Below are 12,347 nucleotides of genomic sequence, written 5' to 3' on the forward strand. Positions count from 1 at the left end.
GGCTATACTAGCTTCATAAAATGATTAGAAAGTGCTCCCTTCTTTCTATTTTCTAAACAAATTGTGTAGAATTGGTGTTGATTCTTCTTAATTTTAAATTTAGAAATTTAAAATTTCTAAATCTATTTCCTTAATAGTTATAGGACTATTCAAATTATCTATTTCATATTGGGTGAACTGTGGTAGTTGGAGTTTTTTGAGGAAGTGTTGTTCCTTGTCTAAGTTGTCACATTTATGTGTCTATAGGAATGTTCACAGTATTCCCTCATTATTCTTTTGATGTCTACAGAGTTTGCATTGATATCTTGTTTCATTTCTCATATTAGTAATTTGGGTGTTCTCCTTTTGCTTTGTCAGACTTGCTAGAGGTTTGTCAATTTTATAAATCTTTTCAAAGACCCAGCTCTTCATTTAACTGATTTTTCTCTGTTTTTCTGTTTTCTATTTCATTGATTTCTGTTTTTATTATTTCCTTCCTTTTGCTTGCTTTGGGTTTAGCTTTCTCCTTTTTTTTCTGGGTTCTTGAGTTGAAACATTGATTTTAGACATTTTCTCTTTTCTAATGTACACATGCAGTTCTATAAATTTCCCTCTTAGCAATGTTTTCACTGTACCCCACAAATATTGATATGTTTCATTTTCACCCAGTTCAGCACATTGTTTGATTCACCTTGGAACTTCCCCTGTGACCTAAGGATTATTTAGAAGCATGTTTCATAGTTTCCATCTGTTTGGAGATTCTCCTATTATATTTGTTACTGATTTCTAGTTTGATTCTATTGTGGTTGGAGAACACATTTTGTATGTCTTCAATTTTTAAAAATGTGTTGAGGTTCATCTGATGGCACAGGATATGGTCTAACTTGGTATATGTTCTAGGCATACCTGAAAAGGGGTATTCTGTAGTTATAGGGTAGACAGTGCTAGAAATCTCTATCAGATCCTTTGGTTGATGGTATTGTTGAGTTCTTCTGTATCCTTGCTGACCTTCTGTCTAATTGTACTATCAATTATTGAGAAAGGAGTGGTAAGGTCCCCAGCTAAAATTGTGGATTAGTCTACTTCTCCTTTCAATTTTATTAGTTTCTGCTTCACATGTTTCAGCTTCATTCACTGGGGCATATACAGTATTACTATGTCCTCTTGACGGATTAACCATTTTATCATTATATATGTTCTTCCCCAACTCTGGTAATTTTCTTTGCTTTGAAGTCTGCTTTACATGATATGAATATAGCCACTCTTGACTTTCCTTTGATTAATGTTTACGTAATATATATTTTCCCATCATTTTGTTGTCAACTTGCTTATATATCATAATATTTGAAGTTTCTTGTATACAACATATAATTGGGTTGGTTTTTTATTCTACTATGCCAATCTGTCTTTTTAATTGATATACGCCACGTACTTTTAATATAATTATTGATATATCGACTTAAGTCTGTCATTTTATTTTTTGTTTTCTGTCTGTTCTCTATTTTTTGTCTGTTTTCCTTTTTCTGACTTTCTGTGGGTTACCCAAACTTTAAAAAAAGAATTCCATTTTTATTTACCTATTGTGCTTTTAAGCATACCTCTTTGTGTAGCTTTTTTAGTGGCTGCTAAAAGGTGTATGCATATTCATAAACATATCACTCTACTCATGTATGTATAGTCATAAATGTATCAGTCTACTTATGTCATTTTAACAATTCCAGTGAAGTAACAAAACCATAACTCTCTTTAAATCCCTTTAGCTTCCCTTGTTTATAATATAATCATATTAAATATTTCCTCTAAGTACATTTAGAACAATATCAGACAATGTTATAATTTGTTTCAACTGTCAAATAAAATTTAGAAAACTCCAGAGAGGAAGGAAAGCCTATTGTATATACTCATATTTGGGCTTACCATGTTCTTCCTTCTAGTCTGATATTCAAAGGTTCCTTCTTTAATCATTTTCTTTCTGTTTAAGGAAATTCCTTTAGCCACCCTTTTAGGATAGGCTGGCTAGCAACAAATTCTCTTAGTTTGCCTTTATGTGAGAATGTCTTGATTTCTCCTTATTCCAAAAAATATTTCACTGGATAAGGATTCTGGGTCAACAGTACTTTTCTTTTAGCACTTAAAAAAAATCATGCTATTTCCTCTGATCTTCATGGTCACCAATGGGAAATCCATTGTCATTCAAATTGTTTTTTTTTCCCCCTATAGGTAGGTGTCATTTTTTCTGGCTGCTTTTACAAGTTTTGTCCTTAGTGTTCAGAAGTTTAATTATAACTGTGTCTTCTTGTAGATTTCTTCAGAATTACCCTCGTTGGGCTTGCTTAGCTCTTTGAATCTGTGAGTTTAAGTCTCTTGCCAAACTGGAGGTCTTTTCAGTCATTATTTTGTAAAGTACTCTTTTTGTGCTGTCTTCTTTCTTTTCTCCTCTAGGATTCTCAATACATAAATGTAAGATCTTTTGTTATAATCACGTAGATCCTTGTGGCTGTCAACATTTCTTTATTTATTTACTATTTTCTTTCCATTGTTCAGATTGGGTAATTCCTTTTGTTCTAGTTTACAGTTCACTGATTTTTCCCCTCTGTGCCTTCCATTCTGCTGTTGAGCCCATACCCTGAGCTTTTTAGTTTGATTTTTCAATTTTCAGTTCTAAAATTTGCATTTGGTTCTTGCTGAAGCTTTCAATTTTTTCATTTGTTTCAGGTGTGATCATAGTTGCTCACTGATTTCTTTTTTCTCCCACGGTTTCTTTAAAATCTTTGGTGGGTAAGTCTAACATCTCTGTCATCTCAGTGTGGGCATCTGCTGTCTATTTAAATTTACTTTGATATCTTCCTGGTTCTTGGAATGGCAAGTGACTTTTCAACTTAAACCTGGACATGTTCTTATTATGTTAAAAGACTCTGGATCTTATTAAACACCCCATTTTAGCTGTCTTTCTCTGATACCACCCTGGCAGGGGAAGAGAGGAGGTGTGATCCTGTTACTGCCAGCCAGAAGTAGAAGTTCAGGTTCCCTGCTCAGCCTCCATTAACAACTCAAAAGGGACCACTCATTACTACTAAATGTAGGTAGGAGTTTTGGCTCCCCACCTGGTTGTTTACAGCAAGGTAGAGGTAACCTCTTTACTACTAGACAATATGAAAGACCTGACTACCTACTTGGCCTTCTCTGGCACCTAAATACAGCCTCACGAGGGTATAAGCCTAGGCTCCCCATTCAGCCTTTGCTGGACAGTTTTTTCTTTGGTGTTTAGATAGAGTAGAGTGGTTATTGTCTAAAAGCTTTCTATATTGTTAGACTGCCCATTTCCTACTTGCTCCTTTGGCTAGAGAGAGCAGGCCTTTGTTGAGACTTCCTTTGTCTGCACCTGTTAGCATTTCTGAGTTGCTTGCTTCTTTAGGTCCAAGTCTGGGATATATGCAGCAAAAAGGAAATATATGAGACAGGGTCTCACTCTGTCACCCAGGCTGGAGTGCAGTGGCACGATCTTGGCTCACTGCAGCCTCGGCTTCCTGGGCCCTGGCGATCTTTCCACCTAAGCCTACTGAGTATCTGGGACTACAGGCACATACCATGATACCTGGCTACTTTTTGTATTTTTTGTAGAGACCAGGTTTTGTCACGTTGCCTAGGCTGGTCTCAAATTCCTGGGCTCACCATAATGTAATTTCTAGGACTCAGATCTTCAGCCACTCTGCTTTCTTTTAACTTTCCATGGTTATAATCATGCTTATAATTCTTTTATGTGCAGTGTCCAGAGTTTTAGTTGTATTTAGTAAGATACAACTAGTAAATGTACATTTACTCCATCTTTCTAGAACCATGAGTCAAACCCCCTTCACCTTCATTTTTGAAGGATTGTTCTCCTGGATATAGAATTCTTAGTTGACAAGTTTTTTGTTTTTTCCTTTCTGCTCTTTGATTATGTCACACCATCATCCTCTGGTCTCCACTGTTTCTGATCAGAAATCAGCTATTAATCACATTATTGTTGCCCTGTATGTGATGAATCGTTTTCCTCTTGTTATATTCAAGATTTTGTCTTTCAACAGGGTGAATATGATTTGTCTAAATGTTTTTTTTTTTTTTTTTTTTTTGCAGTTTATCGTAATTGCGCTAATTGCGGTTCACTGAGCTTCTTGGATCTATAGATAATCTTCATCAAATGTGGGAAGTTTCAGATTTTTCTTTCAATTTTTTTGTTCCTTTTGCTCCTCTCCATTTGAGATTCCCATTACACAGGTGTTAAAATTATGTTGGAACACATGATGTTGTTGCACAGGGCTCTATTGATTTTTCTCTGAATTTTTTTCTGCTTTTTAAATTTTTATGTATTTATTTATTTTGAGACAGGGTCTCACTCTGTCACCCAGCCTGGAGCACTCTGCCATGATCTTGGCTCACTGCAGCCTCAACTTCCTGGGCCCAGGAGATCTTTCCACCTCAGCCTCCTGAGTAGCTGGGATTACAGGTGCATACCATGACACCTGACTAATTTTTCTAATTTTTGTAGATACAGGTTTTTGCCATGTTGCCCAGGCTGGTCTGAAACTCCTGGGCTCCAGTAATGTACTTGCCACAGCCTCCAAAAGTATTGGGATTACAGGTATGAGTCACTATGCCCAGCCCTCTCTGCTCTTTGGTTTGGATAATTCCTTTTTTTTTTTTTTTTTTGAGATAGGGTCTTGCTCTGTCACACAGGCTGGAGTGCAGTGGTATGATCTTGGTTCACCACAGCCTCAACCTCCCTAGGTTCAGGTGATCCTGCCACCTTAGCCTCCCAAGTAGCTAGGACTACAGATGTGCACCACCATACCTGGCTAATTTTTTATTTCTTGTAGAGACGTGGTTTCTCCATGTTGCCCAGGTTGGTCTCAAACTCCTGGGCTCAAGCGACCCACTCACCTCAGCCTCCCAAAGTGCTAGGATTGTAGGTGTAAGCCACTGCACCTGTCCTGGATACTTTCTCTTGATCTACCTTCAGGATCACTGAATCTTTCTTCTACCATTTCTAATCTGCTCTTGAGTTCAACTAGGGAATTTTTCATTGCAGTTAGTAGCAGACTCTTCAATTCTAGAAATTCTACTTGGTTCTTTTTTTATGATTTCCATTTGATTCTCTATTTGTTGACTCACAGTTGGCGTATTTTATAGCAACTATTCAAATATACTTTAGTTCTTTAAATATAATCATAATAGCTAATTTTAAGTCTTTGTTAAATCTAGCATCTGGGCCTACTCAGAGTTAGTTTTAACTTAAATACTCATCTTCTTTAGTATGGGTCACACTTTCTTGTTAGTCTGCATGTTTATTTACATTTTAGCTGAAAACTAGACATTTAAGATTATATATATAATATACATAATTTAAGATTACATATATAATCTTAAATGTTTATATGTTCAGATATATATGTGTGTATATATATATACACACACACACAGAGAGAGAGAGAGAGAGAGAGAGAGCACATATATAAGTAACAGCAACTCTTGATTACCTTATTTTTCTGAAGGTTTTTGTTTCGTTTTGTTTTGATAACTTACCTGAATATAAACTGTAGAATCTCATTCTCCATGGTCTGTACCCACTGATGTCTCTGTTCAGAATTCTTTTTTCAATTCCATTGAGGTCATATTTGTGTTACATACTTGAACAGCTGACCAATAATTTAGACACCCTGAACTCACTGCGCTTTCACCCTTCCTTAACCAAGGTGTATGGATTGAGGAATGGCATTCAAAGTGGCAGTCATCGCAAGTCCCCCTGGCTTTTACTTTTTGCTGGGCTCTCTTGGGTCTTCCCTGCTTATGTTTAGCTTCCCAGAAAGCCTAGAAAAGCTTATTTCACACCTTTAATGTCTCTCTCACTTGCACGATCTCCCTGTTAAATTCTGGCTGGTCTACCACCCATCCCAAATCACAACTGCTACCGTGGGCTAGTCATGCTGCAGGATTTCCTGAAATAGTCTAACGTGAGTCTGCTTTTTTAGCTCACAAAGCCACAGGCTTTCAGTGCCCCCATCCTCCACCCTGAATCACGTCTACCTTTGGCTGTAAAGTTTTGGTTTTCGCCACCAGTCCTGAACTGAGTTAAAATTTTATTTTATTTTTAGACAGGGTCTCCCTCTGTCACCCAGGCTACAATGCAGTGGTGCAATCATAGCTCACCATAGCCTCGACCTCCTGGGGTCAAGTGATCCTCCCACCTCAGCCTCCTGAATAGCTGGGACTACAGGCATACGCCACCACACTTATCTAATTTTTTATTTTTTTGCAGAGACAACATCTCACTATATTGACCAGCTGGTCTTGAAATTCTGGACTCAAGTGATCATCCCATCTCAGCCTCCCAAAGTACTAGTATTACAGAAGTGAGCCACCATGCCTGGCCTTTTTTTTTTTTTTTAAATAATAGAGTGTGGCAGGAAGAGGATATAGAATCAGTTCCAAGCAAGAATGCCACATTCTCACCCATTCTTGGCCAAAGCTACAGAAGCTTCTCAAGAATCAACACTTCTCAATTTTTCACCTTGCTTTGGTGGATTTTCAGTTTCCAATGGTTGGGTGTGTGGTTTTTTTTCTTTACAATGTTGTTCAGTTTTGTACTTGTTTTCTGTATTAGTGAATCACTTGACCTCTGACATTGCAATTACCAAAATAAGAACTCAACCAAATGTAATTAGGATCCCAAAAAGAATGGAACCTATTAGGATCCTGATTCTCAACAAGCCAATTACAGAAAAACATTCATGAGATAATTAAGGAAATGTGAATGCTGACTGGGTATTTGATAATATTAAGGAATTATTTTTAGTTTTTTTGAGATTTGATAATGTCATTCTAGTTTTTTTTTTTTTTTTTTTTTTTTTAAAGAGTGTTTAGCTTTTACAGTCACATACTGAAGTGCTTTTTTGTGTGTTTTGAGACAGGGTCTCACTCTGTTACCCAGGGTAGAGTGCAGTGGCATGATCATGACTCACTGCAGCCTCAATTTACTGGGCTCAAGCAATCCTACCACCTCAGCCTCCTGAGTAGCTGGGACCACAGACACATGCAGCATTTTAAATTTTGGGGTAAAGACGGTGTTTCAATATGTTGCCCAGGCTGGTCTCAAAGTCCTGGGCTCAAGTGATCCTCCCATCTCGGCCTCCCAAAGTGTTGAGATTACAGGCATGAGCCACAGCATCCAGCCACATACTGAAGTTTTCTAGGGAAAAAAGTATATATGATTTGGAGTTGGTTTTATAATAATTTAAAGGTGTTAGATTAAACTAGATTGGATAACTGTTAATGTGCCAGTTTGGTAATGTGTCACCTTGGCTAGCCTGAACCTCATTTCCCAGAATTCTCTTCCCTTTATGTTTCTGCTTAGGGTGTGCTACAAAAGACATTTACTGAGTGATCTGGAAGACAAAAGAGTAGCAATAGCCACAGTGCTTTTATTCTCAGAAGACTGATACAAGGAATCCAGGCGGGGCTACAGCTCTTTCTCACTGACCCTATATCCTCCTTTAGTTTCTCCGGGTCCTGGGCAGGTCTGTATTTAGCTCTGTGATGAAGAGCACTAGCTTCTCCTATATGAAACCCACATCATCAAAGCATTTTTATCATCAGAGACACAGCCTCTGCACATCTTCCTCCTAAAAGAAGTCTCTTTCAATCACCTCAACCATCTTTCGAGAAAGGAACTCTGTTTCCAAATATCCTAGAATGTAAAATGACTGACAACTGTTAATTACCATACCATCCGTTTGTTGAGAGTATACTAATCCTTATCATTGTATTTAATCCTCATAATCACCCTGTAGAGCAGGAAGTATCATTCTTTTCATTTTAAGGATGAAAAATACTGAAGCTCAGAGAGATGAAATAAATGGCATCCCCAAGATCACACAGCTAGCAAGTGAGAACCAGGAGTCAAAGTCCATCACACCATGGCCCCTGCAAGCTTATCCCACCCCCCTGCCTAACCAGATAGAGGATCCTCTAGATTCAGCAGCATCTCTACCCAAAGTACATATTTGTGAAAAATAAAGTCAAAATACCAATAATTTGTATTTATTTTACCTAATGTCCAACATGAAAAAATATTTTAAGAGTGAGCAGATGAAACCATTACTTCAAATAAAGCTTTTTGAATTATGTTTAATTTTATTTATTTCTGGAGACAAGGATCAATGAAGAAGGGACTGCAACTAGCCTCTCCTGCGAGAGGAAAAGGTGACACCCAAAGAAAGGTCAAAGAAAGAAAACGAGATCAAATTGGAAAGAACAGGCAGTAAAACACACGAACCAAATTAGCAACCTCCACTGTATTTTCTCTGTAAAACCAGCGTGCCATTGAGGTGATTACCATTTTAGTGAAATGAATGAAAACAGTCATTTCCTCCATGCTACTTGTTTCACCCACGCCAGATTAGAAAGGAAGAGAATTTTTGAAATTGTATTACACTTGCTCATACCTTGGTAGCTCCTCATTTTCCAATAATATAATTCACTTTCAGACCCCAAAGTCTGTGGTAACAGTTTTTGCTCCTGGAGTAATACATGAAATTGGGTATTTAAAATACCAGTCTACTTGTAAAATAAATAGCACATAAATAAACAATAGCAGCTAATATTTACTGAGCACGTTACAATTGGGTATTGTTTTCTATATTTTTAGTCTTCCAAACAAATTTTTGATATAGATTCTCTTATTGGTATGGCAGACATATAATTGATCATCCAAATAAGCGTACTTTAGAGATTGAAAGGTGGCACTATTAACACTTGTGCCAGGCACAGATACAAACCAGGAATGTTTGGACACCCACTCATTGGCCTTATCTTACAGCTAAAGAACTAAGGAACAGAGAAGTTGAAGAGTGTGCCCAAGGTCACTCAGCTAGTAAGCAGAGGAGCCAGGTTGAAGGCCAGGACGTCTGGCTTCAGCATCATACTCAGCCATTCTACCATGTGCCCCTTCTGAGCTAACTCATAGACTATCACATTTTTCAAATAAATCATCCAACTATTCTAGTTTCAGACACACAAACCTCTCTATAGTTCACAAGTTTCACAAGGCCTAAAAGCACACAATAAAAAGTCTTACAAGAGATTGCAAGTAGAAAGTGCCTGCAAAATAACCTGCAGAGACTCCACAGGATGAGCCCAGGCAGAAGGCATCACCAGGGGACCCACCGTATAGGCCAGGTAGTTGGGAGAACCAGTATCTAGTCTGGGATCCATTCTTTCCCTCCTGGCCTGAGTTCCCTCATTTGTGCTCCTCTAGAGACCTTATAAGGTCCTTCCCTGCCAACCATTTGATGTGAGCTGGTGGACACATGTCCAAATCCTTTCATCTTGGAGCTTCTCCATCCCAAATTGTTTCACTTCCTTCAGGGAACTTTCCATGGTTTCTTGCTGAGGTGTGAGATAAGCAACTACAATCTTCTTTGAGGTGCCTCATTCGAGGGCCTCAAGTTTTGCAGCCTCTCTCCCCACTGTGAGACAGGAAGGAGAGACAGTAGAAAAAAGAGTGAGGCCCCAGGAGAACGGTTAATTATCTGACCTGTATAACGGTAGATACATATGCTCTGTTTAAGAAGCATGAATTATTATAGCTGTGAAACACAAGGCTATAAAGCATCTATGTGCTGAAAACCAATCAACCTAAACACAGAAGAAGCAACGATTAAGAGAAAACATATAACACATTAGATTTCTGCAACAAAGAAGAAACTTTCTCATCTACTGGTAGTGGTAGACTGTCAGACGGAATGCAGTAGACTGCTAGATGGAATTAGTTTCCTAATAATGCAGGTGGTTCTTTAACTTCAGAAAGTGTAACACACTAATATGCAACACAAAAGAACATGCCTGCTCTATCCAATTTCAGATGGATTAGATCTAAAGTATAGAGAAATCAGTTTGTTTTATCCTAAGCAATGCATGTTATACAGTGGCATCATCCTAAATGCAAAGGCGACTTCTAGGTCAACTAAAACCAAACCACCAACAACACAGGGTACAGACCACATTCACTGAAAGATTTGCTCCAGAATCAATCACTTATATTGCTTAGAATAGCTGTATAAAACTGTCAGTCCTGAGTGCGAGGCCACATATGGTTCTAAGTATTACTTGAAGTGAGAAAAGCAGACACGGTTTAGTCTCACTATGGATCTATCACATTCTTTTATTCTCACAATCTTCTGTGTTCTTCAGTGACAATTCATTAGCAAGTTATGAGAGAATAAAGCAATTAGCTTATACCAAATGGCATTTTTACTTAAACATTATTTTCAGAGAACCACTTGAAGACTTCCATGATTTTATTTGGACGTTTTGAAAGTGGATAAGTGCTAAGTGCCCAATTCTGTATGTTCTGCTGCTTGATTAGATGCCATGTTTACTTCCTTTACTGAGTATAAAGTGGAGACTGTCCATGGAAAGAAGTGTTATTTATAATTGCATGCTACCAGATGGCCTATCTCCTTTCCACATCCCTAAAAAGGTCCAAAAAAAATGTCTTCCATGGATTAGATTTCAGAGTAAGGTATCATTTCATAGCTTGCTGGTTTATTTTATTTGAATTTTCATTATACATAAAACATAATATTCATAATTAACATATATCAAGCGTTTACTACATGACAGCCTCTATCCTAGACCTTTTCTCTGTAGCATCTCCTTGAAACCTCCAATAACCCCATAAAGGGTATTACCATTTCCTCACTTACAGATGAGGAAGCTGGGTGAAAGGTTAACTAACTTGCTCCAGGTTATTCAGCTGGTAGGTGGCTGAGCTATGACCTAAATCCAGGTCCCACTCCAAACTGCATGCTTTTAACCATCATGCTATACTTCCTCCTTAATTATGTATATGTATTTATTGCTATAAATGTATATGTATGTAAACCCACTGAGGTGGGTTTTGCTTGCTCTTTTAACATCTGCAAGCTCCTTAAGAAAAGACGATTTTGTCTGTTAGATTCCCAGAACCCAGCACACAAATCTGGCTTTCAGTAGCTTGCCAGTAAATTTTGCTGAATGGATAAAAGAATACCCTTGCATAAAATTTCTATGTGTGGATATGCATATTCCCATATTTAAAAGGCATCCATACATCCACATGAAAAAAATCACAGCATAATTTGGTAACAAAAAAAGACAATTTAACTATTCTATTTTCTCTTCTTAATAACCTGGTTTTATTTTCAGATCCTTAGGGAAAGAACAAATGAGTCATACTATGACATGGGGAAGTCACTAAAAGTAAGCTATAGGAATGGGAAACGGCACTATATTACTTTACAATTCATTAACAAGTCAGACGTCAGATACAAAAACTAGCTTGCCAAATCAATAATTTTAAAAAATAATTTAATGGAAATAAGAGGTTAGGAAGGTAAAAAGGACAAGAAACTGATTTAAAATCTCAAGAGATCGAAAACTATAGAAAGAATTCACTGCCTCCCTCTTGCTTTTGGAAGAAGCCACTGTATGGCATAGCAATTCCCATCTCTTAAATTATCTTTATATTTATAACAAGTCTTGAGATGCCTGATTTAACATATGTGGCTTGTGACAAAATACTACTACAAGGAAATAAGTAGACTTTCGTATTTTGTATTTGAAATAACATCTGGAATCCAGTAAACGTTAACAATCTGGGGATCAGAAGATCTCTGATTTAATCCTGACCACAAATCAAGTTCAAAATCTCAGTTAAGTCAAAACCTCTAGAGCTCCACACCATAAAAAATGAGTCCAAGACCACGTCTTCTTTTTTGCATAATCAGGAATATTTTGAGGATATGAGAACGAGAGGGGGCGGAGGGGTGGGGAAAACGCATGCGTGAACACTTAGAGCTCTTCAGGGGAGAAAAGTCCCATATAAATGCAAAGCTTTAAGACATTGACTTCACTCCTCACTCCTCATTTTGTTCACTCCAGAAGCACAGCAGTCTGGAGTAAAGTCAGGACTATTACACAGGGAGGCAGAGTATGAGGCATATACCTTCTTTTAACCGGAAACACATTTCACACTAAAAATCTATAAAGCTACAGTGGGGACGGGCTTGGGGGCCATCTTTAAGTTGACGGAGACCACTCTTCCTCCCCAAACCATTTGAGATGACTCAGGAGTACTGTGGGAAAACTGTTTATGAATATGGACTACTGTATGTGAGAAAATGTAAAGAAGAGAATTATTGTGTGAGTTGGAATATATATGTATATTAATCTTTGCTTACAGCCAAGAGTGATGAGACTGAGCTCTATCTGAAAATATTAAGCAGCAATCACAGGCTGAGACAATGCAGGAATATTTGGGGTTAACTGTAATTCACTGCCAAGAAAAAACA

The 12,347-nt window shown here is 37.6% G+C and overlaps 1 protein-coding gene across 4 annotated transcripts in view; it reads right to left on the reverse strand.

Annotated features, from left to right (window-relative positions):
* SUMF1 (sulfatase modifying factor 1) overlaps positions 1-12,347 on the reverse strand; it is a 108,362-nt gene that overhangs the window by 20,970 nt on the left and 75,045 nt on the right. Inside the window, exon 8 of one of the 4 annotated variants that reach the window (XM_033210502.1) lies at positions 7,142-7,571. The exons of 2 other annotated variants lie outside the window; for them this stretch is intronic. In XM_033210502.1, the coding sequence (XP_033066393.1) occupies positions 7,509-7,571 (63 nt within the window). In that variant the 3' untranslated portion in view covers positions 7,142-7,508. One more of the 4 variants, XM_033210503.1, reaches the window with a different exon arrangement.

Source organism: Trachypithecus francoisi, unplaced genomic scaffold (genome assembly GCF_009764315.1).
Source record: "Trachypithecus francoisi isolate TF-2019V2 unplaced genomic scaffold, Tfra_2.0 Lachesis_group0, whole genome shotgun sequence".
Taxonomy (NCBI): Eukaryota; Metazoa; Chordata; class Mammalia; order Primates; family Cercopithecidae; genus Trachypithecus; species Trachypithecus francoisi.